The sequence below is a fragment of the Perca flavescens genome, chromosome 8 (genome assembly GCF_004354835.1).
Source record: "Perca flavescens isolate YP-PL-M2 chromosome 8, PFLA_1.0, whole genome shotgun sequence".
In the NCBI taxonomy this organism is placed as follows: domain Eukaryota; kingdom Metazoa; phylum Chordata; class Actinopteri; order Perciformes; family Percidae; genus Perca; species Perca flavescens.
The window spans coordinates 1,949,791-1,962,143 of NC_041338.1; the positions used below are offsets into that span (position 1 = coordinate 1,949,791).

Genomic DNA, 12,353 nt, shown 5'->3' on the forward strand with positions numbered 1-12,353 from the left:
GGTGTCTGCAGCAGCTTCGACACCACCCCCCAGCGGCCGCACAGGCGCACTGAGCTCCCAACTGCCATTTTGTGGCAGAGGCTACTCTGCTAAAGCGGGAGAAGGATTAAAACAAACTGCGAAGAAGCCTGCATTTCTCGCCAGCCTGTTCAACTTTGTAGCGCAGACTCTCTGCTTTCTGACGAGTTAAACAGGAAGAGAAACACACAAAAAAGAGGTAAAGTATCACTACTTTTCTGATAAGGGGGGAGTTTGCAGGATCTTTAATCGGCCTCTAGGTGTCACGATGGGGCTCTGGGTCCGGGCAGCTCGTCGGAGAGTGTTTGTCTCCCTCTATCGTTATCGAAAAACCCGTCAAAATACGTTTAAATAACCGAAGTTGCATTAAATGTATACACAACCAGCTGTATTTTACACGTATCTGTGGGCATATCGTCGAAGATAACTTACTAATAGTTCGACGATTTGGTTGGAGAGTTTAGGCCAAGGCGTCCATTTTCTCGCTTCTTTGTTTCCCGTCTTCTTAGCAGCCTCGACGACATGGAAACTGGCGGGTCTAACTTATCGCTAATAGCTAACGTTAGCATGCTAGTACAAGCCGAGTGTAACACAAACAAACATATCTATATACGCAATGCCACCACTGCGGGTTTGCAGACAAACAACCGGGTCACATTTTACAAAACTGGCTGTATTTTCTTTGCTTGTTACCACATGGTTTTAAACCAGACCTTTAACGTTACTCGATATCTCAACGTCAACGTTAGCCAGCATAATAATCTAGGCCCTTCCCCACCCAATGTCCTCAACGTTAGTAATGTTAGCTACGTTTGAAACCGCCCCAAAACTAACCACAGCAAACCTCAGTTTTTGTATTTAACTTAGCTAACTGAATTGGTTGTGGTCGCATCTAACGTTACTATTACTGAAGTTTAGCTAAGTTCGTTCAGTGACGGTACGCTTTCCTGGTGTCGAGCTGGACTGTGGCGTTAAGGCCAGCGCGAAAAGAGAATGGCGAAGCATTCACAGTGAAACGGTAATCACCGCTGATTCACTAAGTAGCGTTACACGATATGTGTTCTCCCAAAAATATGCCGTCTCCTATTGTCGAATTATTGCATTTCTCTTCTTTTTTTCCCCCCGTCATCGCGCTGTGGTCGGAATTGGCAGTTGTTGTTGCACCCGTCGCCCGCTTGTCTATTATTCTAAGCCCACCTAGAGCATCATAGCCACAGATATATATTATAGCAGAGAGCTCCCTCTACGATTCGGCTAGGAGAGCTACAAAAATACCGCTGTGCAAGGAGGCGACAGCTGCCCGGCTGGGCGCTCAGTATTGTTGCCATGTTGTGGTAAATTGGATGTAAGGTTACCATCAGTCAAATGATCTATGAAGGCCTAACAGTTATACCAGAGCCTTCCCAGCTTCCACCATTTAGCAACATAAAGACAAGTGGACATGGGAACCTGCAAACAAACAGATGTCAGTGTTTGTCACAAACATGACTATGCAGCTGCTACACTCCTTGTCCATAATGACGCATGCAGTTTACATCTACCAAGTAGTTACCAAGTTTGTATTCAATTTAGGGCTGGGCGATATATCGATATTAAAAATATATCGATATATTTTTAAATGAGATATGGAATTAGACCATATCGCATATATCGATATAGTTCAAATGTGATCCTTGCTCCCATAGATATATACACAGATGTCGCCTTGAGGTTCTAAACATACGTCAAAACCGCCGCCATCTTGGAACAGGGGTCCGAAGCATTCAGATCAACGCTAAAGATGCCGGACTTTTGTACTGCTTAATTATGTTCGATAGAGGAAATGAAAAGAACAAACAGCAATGAATAACATTTAACAGGTGACAATGTGTTTTATGATTATGTATGCCGCCCGACCAGCAACCTGAGCTCCGGCGGCAGCGGGAGGCGGAGAGCTCCGTGGCCCGGCCGCAGCGTCTCTTCCCCGTAAAAACACAGCTTTGCCTCGCTGCTGCGCTGGGTCCCCGCTGATCCAAATCGGACCAGCCAAAGACAGAGTGGTGATCGGTAGGATCTTACACGTAGTCCAGGACGACCTGTATGTCGATATCGGCGGAAAGTTCCACTAAGTTTGCCGGCGGCAGGCGGACGGAGAGAAGCTACAGCGGGGCAGCAGAGACCGTCTGCAGCTGCAGGATCTGGAGCTCAGTGCCCGTTAAAATGACATGTAACGCATAAATACATACAGAAATAAATAGTGGAGGAATGAGCCTGGACATTTCAGTCTGTTTTAAACTTCACCTTGAAGCAGAAACTCTTAGTTCAGAAGGGTGAAGTTTACTGTACGTTTGGACTCAGATCTGTGAACCGATCATAATAAATATTCTTTGTATTAACACATTAATTAGTTTCTTTGTTTTGTAGTCGATAGTTCATCTTTTAGTTTACTTAAGTGGAAGCAGTATCAAGTGGAAGAATGGGACTATAAACCTAGGCTTACAGGCATGAGGCATTACATTTTGAACAAAGTAGATTATATTAATATCAAAAGCTTAATTGACCTTTGGAACGAATCACAAATATGGAGCTTTGATTTCAAAAAAGGTACTCCTGTTATACAGTATTTAGGTTTACATTTTATTGTTATTTGAACAGCTGAGCATTTAATCATGAACCAGGTGAAGAAACCGGTTTATTATTTATTTGATTTTGCAACTGTTTCTATGAAACTACTTGTGACATGTCATATTTGATTTTGGCTTTGACTGAACATTTGCTCTCACTTTGCGGAAAAAAATATCGGGATATATATCGTATATCGATATTCAGCCAAAATATATCGGGATATGACTTTTGGTCCATATCGCCCAGCCCTAATTCAATTCACTCACAGTAACTGTTTTTAAATGAGTTAAGCGAATACAGTTGACCGCTCGACCACGCATCATCTCAAGCACACAGACTTGAAGTTTATTTTTTAAGTACTCTGGTTGTTAATGTATATAGCCACTCCATCTAAAATATCTTAAGGAAGAATAAAAAGAAAGTAGCTGCCCTGGAGACACTCAATAGTAGAGTGAATGTCTCTTGTCCATTTCACTGTGACAATGTATTCCCCCTCCCCTCTTGCAGGTTTACAGTCAGGTATACAGCCTCAGGAGGCCTCAGGTGAGCGCAAGTGTCTTGAAAAGAACAGTTAACATTGTTAAGAGATGTGTAGGCTGTTAACGTCACTATGTGGGTAGTTTGTGAAAGAATCATCCCGGTGTATACGTGCAGCTGTGTAACATTTCCCTCTTCCCTTTCTCAGGTTGGCAGGGACAGTCAGGTAGCCGGCATTTGATTCAGCAAAGCTCAGGGCTTTCAGCAGGAAAGCAAAAGGGAGATCACCTGTATCACAGCCCTGCAGGCTGCAGCCCAGTGGAAAGAAATCATGAAAACAGTCAATTTATCGTTGTTATTCCAGGTAACACTAGTAGTGTTAAGTGCCAACAATGGGTTGTTTGAAGTATGTCACACTTGCCACAGACGTTCTCTGAAACACCTTTTTCACAGAACATGCAGGTTAGAAGTCCGTAGTAAATGGTTAGCTAGGTACGTGTCCACTGTGGCACTTTTTGACAGCAGGGTCCGCCCGCACCCAGCATGGAGCGCTTGGTGGGCACTAGTAGTTATTAATTTTTCTTCACTGAACCCCTGACAAGCAGAGAAAACAGGCTCCACCCTCCGACAACAGCAATGGCTTTACCTGAATTTTAGATGTTGAGGGTTTGGAAATTTGTTCAGACCAAACACCAAAAAACACCATCTTCATCATATTTTTGGTGAGAATTTGCATTAAATGTAAAAGTCTCAATTTCCATTGTTTAACCCTGCTCAGCAACAATCTCAACTAAGAATGGGGAGAACTTTGAATCAGACACAAGGTGTGGGTCAAGGGTTTGTATTGCGACAAGACTAGCTAGTTCATTGTCTCATTGTTCATTGTGCTGTTTTTTGAAGACCCTCATCAGTTAGCTGTTTTGTGATGAGTTGCAGGAAAAAGCTGCATATTTCTTCAATGGTATAAGACTAAACACCACTGTTAACATGTTTCCAGTTGATAGCTTAAAAAGCCTGGGGGTGATGTATTACGCTGCTAGATAATGTTTGTTTCCACAATGCCATAATTCAGTTCCTACCGAGAATGGACGGAGGGCCAACAGAGGGTGTAGGTGTGGTGGAGGTCCCCGGCAAAGACTTTCCCTCCATCCAGGCCGTTCACAGCCAGGATGCCATGGTGGCTGACCTCCTCCAGCAAGCTGCAGAGGCCGGGGGCATGGTAGAGGGACAAGCAGGAGTCCTCCTGGAACAAGGTGCTTACCAATTGGACATAAAATGGGCCCACATTCGATATGTAAAAAAGAGCCCATAATAAAAGCTGTTGCCAGTTTTTGTGAAGGATGTGGTTAAATGTTTTATCTCCAGCAATGTTATGTTTCAGGTCACGGGGACGGAATGGTAACAGCCACCCAGGCCCAGCAGCAGCTGATGGAAGCTGGGGTTGGGGTTGGTGTGGATGGTGGAGCAGGGGTTGAAATGATGGTTATGGACTCACTGGATCCCACCCTGTTGCAGATGAAGACTGAGGTAAGCTCACTGTTAAGAGCTTTGTGTTTGATGTGACATGATAGTTACTCAGTCTTGGCAGCCAAAGCAGGACACAGGCTTAAGCCCAATGTAGTCTCCGACCAATCTCCGTTAAAACCCCAAGCTTGAACTGTATCGGGGGAATCTGGGTAGCTCACTGGTAGATGCCATCAGGACCACATCATCTGCGTGAGATCCCCAGCCCACCCCCATGTACAGAGGCTGTCCTCACCGGTCCACTTCTCCAAATCCACAAAACACATGTAGGGGTTCCCAGGTTCCAGGACATGCTGGTCCCTTTGCTGCATGTCATTCCCCCCTTTCCAGCACCTCTTTACCAGGGAGGCCCCTTTCATGTCTAAGCTCTCCCGCCCCAGATCGAATAAAGGCCTCCAAAATGGCACCACGGATTTCCCCGGGGCTTTGGTGAGAGAGCACAGTGACTTCCGGGAGACATCCCCTTGCTCTTTCTCCGTCTGCCTCCAGATTCAGTACTTGCTCTCAATCGCCCTACCACACACTCTCCACGCATACACACACCGGCCCTGCTATCCTCTTAAAGAGGTAAATAAAAAGTATAAACCTCAGGTCATTGTACGTTCAATGCCCCTAGCCTCCACAGGGATGGAAAAGCATAAATCACTGTAGGGGAATCTGGGTAGCTTTGGATTCACATGGAAGTTTCATTTGTGCTGCATGCGTCACTCTAGTTTTAGAAATAAATCACGCTTTGGATTCACATGGAAGTTTCATTTGTGCTGACGTCACTCTAGTTTTAGAAATGAAATCAGCTTGAACTAAGGGGGGGCTAAAGTGCCTGCCAGAGAATGTTGTTTTGCCCAAAATGTCTTTTTTGTTTGTAACAATCCATTAAAATAAGTTGATTTGCAGGTGATCGATGCTGCAGTGGGGGGAGCAACGACTGTGGGTGTTGTTGGAGGGGTAGCGGGTGGCGCTCACCAAGCAACTGTAACAACAGTGGACCAGACTCAAATCATCACACTACAGGTAGGTGCTCTTCTGAAGCCATTTTACATGATCGCATCCTCTAGTTATTTCATCTTTTGTCCCTATTGGGACAAAGCTGGATTCATGAACTCTCTGTTAGTTGGTTTTAAGCAGTTCAATTATCAGATGGTTTGTATCAACTCTCAGGTTTTGAATTTGTCTTAATAGATAACCCGTAGATTCTTTCAACATGTGTGCTGACCCTAGGTCTCTGTTCTCAGGTGGTAAACATGGAGGAGCAGGCAGCTCTGGGTCTGGGGGAGCTGCAGCTGGTCCAGGTGCCTGTTTCTGCCACCACTGTGGAGGCCCTGCAGCAAGGCACCTTTGTAGACACCACTGCTATGCCAAAGGACGGAGACCCAGTCATCTGCCACACCTTGCCGCTGCCGGAGGGCTTTCAGGTACACAAACAGACATACTCCCAGGGCTTCAACTCAAACGGATAACACTAATGCACTAATTTTCACTTCAGCACCAGACAGAATGAATATTACACAAGGGACTGACTAAACAATGAATGCACTTGATGTGTAGGTAGTTAAGGTTGGCGCTAATGGGGAGGTGGAGACAGTAGAGCAGGAGGAGGGAGGAGAAGCCCACCCTGAAGAGGAGGAAGATGAGGAGGTGGGGACCCAGCTGATGGAAGAAGGGGAGGATGAACCCATTCATCCTACTAATGACGACTCAAACTGGGCTAAAGACCCGGACTATCAGCCCCCAAGTGGAACTATCAAGAAGACCAAGAAGGTAAGACAGTTGGTGTGGTATCAATCTCTTTGTTATTGGGGATGTGACACTACTCTCTGTTAGTATAACTGGACATGTACAACATGTAGGTAAGATACACCTACAAGATACATTGTAGGTGTATCTTTAATTGTCATCCGACTTGCTTTCTGTCCAGGGTAAAAAGAGTCGCCTGCGTTATGCTGAAGGAGATAAGGACATGGATGTCAGTGTCTATGACTTTGAAGAGGAACAACAGGAGGGCCTTCTGTCTGAGGTCAATGCTGAGAAAGTGGTGGGCAACATGAAACCACCCAAACCCACCAAGATCAAGAAGAAAGGTGAGACCCTGCTGTCTGTTGGACTGAGGGCATGATGAGAGTGACACCATGGGTAACTGTTTGTGAAGTTTGATGTGGATTGGGATACATCCATGATTGTTTTGTGCTACCCAGAAAGACTTGTTAAACTGTAATATAAGCCACATCAGAATCCGAAAAGGTTTTATTGCCACAATAATTACTACAATAAAATCTTATGTGGAATTTGCCTTGGTGAAAGGTGCATACATAAACAAAGATATTAAACATTAATATGAAATAAACAATTAATACAGAAAAAACTAATATATACATACAAAATAACTGTTGCATAAGAAAAAAGAGGCTGAATGGGTTGAGTGCCGAATTGGCAAAGAATACAGTGAAGTTACTACAAATTAATTGTGAAGTCAAAGTTTTCACAGTGCACACGCAGCAGCACTTCCACTTGAGAATTTCATACACAGTAACCGTACAAACTAATACCACTATATCAAATCCAAGTACAAGTACATTGAGTACATAATGACAACAACATGCAACATCCATAAGCGTTATATGTACAGTAGGGGTCTGAATCTTTACTGAATCTTTACAATTCAATTACGACTATCCTGTCGGCGGTTCAATATGCGTCACCTTATCAATATTATATATTGCTACACATGGTTTTCATCAACAAATTCAAGCAGTCAGATATATATGAATTCCCCTATTGTATCTGCTCTTAAAGAAGACACTCCCTGAATGTAGTGGAGTCTGAACACAGCAGACAAAAGGCAAAAACAAAACAAGCATTGAGCGGAAAATCAACAAGTTACATCAGTAGGTAATAATCAATTATGGTCTGTCACTGCATTGATGCAGAATCGTCCACATTCGCATTGCAGTGGATTGATGCAGTAATTAATTTCAACGCCCCTAATGTACAGTATAACAATTGTACTAATCTCATCAGTTATTGAAGTTTTTGTTTTACATGTATGAAGAGTTTTGTTTTTCCCCAGTATTTAGTATAACATTGTTTGCACTGAGGCGGTGGCTATGGGATTGTAAAACAAACACTGTAATTGAATGTGAGGTCTGTGTGTCATTGTTGGTTGTTAGGAGTGAAGAAGACATTTCAGTGTGAGCTGTGTAGCTACACGTGCCCTCGACGCTCCAACCTGGACAGACACATGAAGAGCCACACAGACGAGAGACCTCACAAATGTCACCTGTGTGGAAGAGCCTTCAGGACGGTCACCCTGCTAAGAAACCATCTCAATACACACACTGGTATACACTACTACACATCTTCATAAAAGCATGGGACTCCAAAGACATCAAAACATAGTAGTTTAAGATCATTTTTATAATAACATGCAAGCTCACACGTGTCTTGTTTTGTGTTTATGCAGGAACTCGTCCACACAAGTGCACAGACTGCGATATGGCTTTTGTGACCAGTGGAGAGTTGGTTCGTCATCGTCGCTACAAGCACACGCATGAGAAACCCTTCAAATGCTCCATGTGTGACTACGCCAGTGTGGAGGTAATACAAGCTCCGGTCTGTTTTGTGTTTTTTTAAGTTTACAAAGTTTAATATATTACATTTGCTACACTATTCTTCATCCACAACCACTCCTCCAAAAGCGAAAAAGATACATTCACAGTTCTTTAGTCAGCAGCGCTGGAGGGATCTAGTTTAAATGTATTTTTGTAATTGTAGTGTTTTGCTGTAGTGTTCTGATATATGACGATGTGTTTGTGTGTAGGTGAGCAAATTAAAGCGTCACATTCGTTCCCACACCGGTGAGCGTCCATTCCAGTGCAGTCTTTGCAGCTACGCCAGCAGAGACACGTACAAGCTGAAGAGACACATGAGGACACACTCAGGTAAAACTGACAACGTAACTGCTTTTCTACACTTTTAAAGCAGTAGAGGAGGACCAAGTGGCATATGTCAGTTTTCAAAGGTGTGTGTGTGTGTGTGTGTGTGTGTGTGTGTGTGTGTGTGTGTGTGTGTGTGTGTGTGTGTGTGTGTGTTTATATTTTTATAGGGGGAGGGGGGCAAACACCCCATATAAATTGTCCGAGTTTTCGTATGAAAGGGGCTTATTTTAGCTCTATTAATAAAAAATATTTTATTCCAATCAAAAGGATAGGAGATCATTTGACCTTTTGCCAAACCCCTCCCAACGGAACCGACACATTGTGTGTGAGCGCGCGCGTGCAAACATACACACATCGCTATATCCTCACTGGTACAACTAATTGACATGAGTTGACTCTGGTATCTTATATCCCTATTCACATGTCGTTTCATAACAAATAGTGGCAATCCTAGTCTTCCCTAACCAGAGTGTTATTGTTGATAGCTAAAGTTAGCTAAATTAGCATAATCATTATTTATTTATTTATTTATTTATATATTTTTTTTTTTTTTTTTTTTTTTAATGAATTATAGTAACGTTACCCTGTACATCCAGTCATGTGCCTATGCTCTTACAAGCAAATAAAACTCCACTGTTGTATGTCCTGATAAACCATCCACGTCCCCCTACCTGCACACTCGCCTCTCATTGAAAATAGGTGCATCAACCGCTGCGGCCTTTAAGAAGGTGTACGGCGATGTTTTTTTTTGTCCGGCCCACTATATTATATATACTATATATTATATATATACTAAACTAACACACAGCCTCCGGACTTCTGTCCCGGTCATGAAGGCCTAACCAATGAGTGACCGAGCTGCAACTTAATGTGATTGGATAAATCTATTTTAAGGTTTTAGGTCACGAACCCTGTCATTTCTGAAGCAAATTTGATAGAAAATCAAGCTCAAATTAGATTTAAAGAGAATTATTATTAATTGAAATGTTGAAAATAACATTTAAAATGCTGATATGTTGTGCTTTCTCTGAAGTCCTAGAAGTCACTAGGGGTTCCCCTCTGACATTGAACAATGATAAACCTGTGTACATTCTCTATCCTCTTCTCAGGAGAGAAACCTTATGAGTGCTACATCTGCCATGCCAGATTCACCCAGAGTGGAACCATGAAGATGCACATTCTGCAGAAACACACAGAGAATGTGGCCAAATTCCACTGTCCGCACTGTGACACTGTCATCGCACGCAAGAGTGACTTAGGTAACACCGACTTACTAGACAGACAAGAATTTGCCACATTGTTTCGTGTGTCTAACGTGCTTAATATTTTCATCTGTGTGCATCTCCAGGTGTCCATCTTCGTAAGCAGCACTCATTCATTGAGACTGGAAAGAAGTGTCGTTACTGCGACGCGGTTTTCCACGAGCGCTATGCTCTGATCCAGCATCAGAAATCCCATAAGAATGAGAAGAGGTTTAAATGTGACATGTGCGACTACTGCTGCCGCCAGGTGTGTGCACACAAATATCTGTGTAGTGATATGTAGGGCTGCCATACTCATAGCAAATGAGGAGTTTCATTTGATTATCAAGTATTGGTCACCCAAGAATTTAAAAAATGAGTTATTAACAAGACTAAGAGTCGACAGACAGGGCACTGTATAGCAGTAGCGCTGGGCGATATAAAGAAAATTTAAATATCACAATATTTTTGACCAAATATCGATATTGCTACAATATGGTGGGGTTGACAAATAGTGCTTTCGCAAAATATGTACAAAATGAGATATGTGATAATAATGATCAGTGATGTGGATACAAAGATGGGTGGGTAAACCGTTCAAACTGTTACATGTTACAACAACTGTTACTGTTGTAAGTTACATCACTTTACTGTAATGCAAGCTGTAAAACCAGGAAAAGACGATTATATATATGTCATATTACAATAGCCAAAATCTAAGACTACTGTATATCAAGTCTCATATCACCATATTGATTTAATATTGATATATAGCCCTGCCCTATATAGAACTGTCTGTGTAACTGTGTCGTATGCTGCTGGGTCCAGGAGCGCCATATGGTCATGCATCGTCGAACCCATACAGGAGAGAAACCGTATGCCTGCAGCCAGTGTGAGAAGACCTTCAGACAGAAGCAGCTGCTGGACATGCACTTCAAACGCTACCACGACCCCAACTTTGTCCCCACCGCCTTTGTCTGCCCCAAGTGTAGCAAGACCTTCACTCGCAGGGTAACGGCACTAATTCTACTTGTCACACACCTGGAGTATACTTTTAGGTGGTTCAGCATGCCCACCCATGAGTTATAAGTTATAAAAGTCAACAGACTATCTAACAGTGTGTTCTTGTAGAACACCATGGCTCGCCACGCTGAGAACTGCAATGGTGAAGTGGAGGATGCTGAGAACGGAGCTCCAACCCCAAAGAAAGGAAAGAGAGGAAGAAAGAGGAAGATGAGGAGCAGGAGAGATGAGGATGACAGCGGTGAGAATTTGGTGTGCGCATAATGCTGTGTTTGCTCAGTTCTGATTCGTTTACGTGATGTCTGTCTTTGTTACATCTCTGTCGTGCAGAGGAGGACCACGCTGAACTGGACGAGGAGGAGGAGGACGACGACGGTGAGGGTGAAGGTGAGGAAGATGCATCGCTCCTACAGGAAGAGGAGGAGCCAGAAAACATGGAACTGGACCAGGCGCCTGCCGCCATCCCAGTACCGGCTCCCGATGAGCCACCGGTCAAGAGGAAACGAGGCCGACCCCCTAAGAACGCCCCCAAGACTCCAACACCCAGCAAATCAGTCAGGGTGGCTGCCAAGGCGGCTGCTTCTGGTGAGAACAGAAGAAGAAGAAGTTAGACCAGTTAATGATGTGCCCTTTTATGGAATCTGGATGTATTTAGTCCTGGGGTGGGGTGGTAACATGTACATTTAAGTACTGTAGAAGCACATCCACTGTAGCTAAAATATAATCATAATTCTGTATTTAGTGTGGTTCCTAGTGACTTATCAGGCAACAGTTTCTAGAGAGGTTGGTGTATACACGAGTTGTTGTTGTTACATGTGCCAGTGAACTGTTAAACTAAAAATCTTCTTTGAACTATCCAATAATGTACAGCGTCTCACTTAAAGGAAATGTGACCCAATCACAGCAGCAAAACTGCTCGGTCATTGCAATTCTGGCAAGCTAAACATTAAAAATGGTACAGCGCTGTGTACAGTGCTACACACCCCCAGGGTATTGTACCCACTATGTAATGCATTGCGTTATGATGTCAGCCTGCACTGTGGCGAAGGTCGAGGTTGTTTTAATTTTTTTAGCTGGTAATGTTTCTGTTAAAAGTCACGCATCAATCTGAGTCATCAAATCAAAAATAATAAATTATGTTGTAACATGTAAAACAGGACTAGAACGGTTTCATTTACAGTGCAGATGTTACTTGGGACAGAAATTAATAGCCTCTTTTCTTGTATTCCCATAACCCCTGAAGGCAGCACCTAAGTGTGTCTTTGTTGTGTTGTAGCTGCTGCCATCATCCAGGTGGAGGATGAGAGCACCGGAGCAGTGGAGAACATCATAGTGAAGAAGGAGGATAGCGACGTCTCTGCGGTGACTCCTCTGGATCAGGGCATGGCCCTGACCGTGGAGGGTGTGGGGCTGGACGGGGAAGGGGTGGAGACTGTTGAGCTGGCTGTGAACGAGGAAACAGCGGCTGCCGCCGCCAACGGAGACCTGACGCCAGAGATGATCCTCAGCATGATGGACCGGTGAACTCAACACA

General features: G+C 43.7%; 1 protein-coding gene across 3 annotated transcripts; it reads left to right on the forward strand.

Annotated features, from left to right (window-relative positions):
* On the forward strand, nucleotides 1–12,353 carry ctcf (CCCTC-binding factor (zinc finger protein)). 3 transcript variants are annotated; one of them, XM_028584248.1, is made up of 18 exons: nucleotides 1–217; nucleotides 3,130–3,165; nucleotides 3,308–3,463; nucleotides 4,172–4,352; nucleotides 4,481–4,626; nucleotides 5,518–5,634; nucleotides 5,856–6,035; nucleotides 6,169–6,381; nucleotides 6,539–6,701; nucleotides 7,788–7,958; nucleotides 8,081–8,214; nucleotides 8,438–8,558; nucleotides 9,665–9,814; nucleotides 9,904–10,064; nucleotides 10,625–10,807; nucleotides 10,928–11,060; nucleotides 11,150–11,404; nucleotides 12,096–12,353. In XM_028584248.1, exons 3-18 carry the CDS (start codon nucleotides 3,431–3,433, stop codon nucleotides 12,341–12,343), a joined length of 2,589 nt encoding a protein of 862 aa, XP_028440049.1. In that variant the 5' UTR covers nucleotides 1–217; nucleotides 3,130–3,165; nucleotides 3,308–3,430; the 3' UTR covers nucleotides 12,344–12,353. The 3 variants fall into 3 exon arrangements, with proteins under 3 accessions (XP_028440049.1, XP_028440051.1, XP_028440050.1); XM_028584250.1 differs by lacking the exon at nucleotides 3,308–3,463 and having other exon boundaries at nucleotides 2–217; XM_028584249.1 differs by lacking the exons at nucleotides 3,130–3,165; nucleotides 3,308–3,463 and having other exon boundaries at nucleotides 2–217.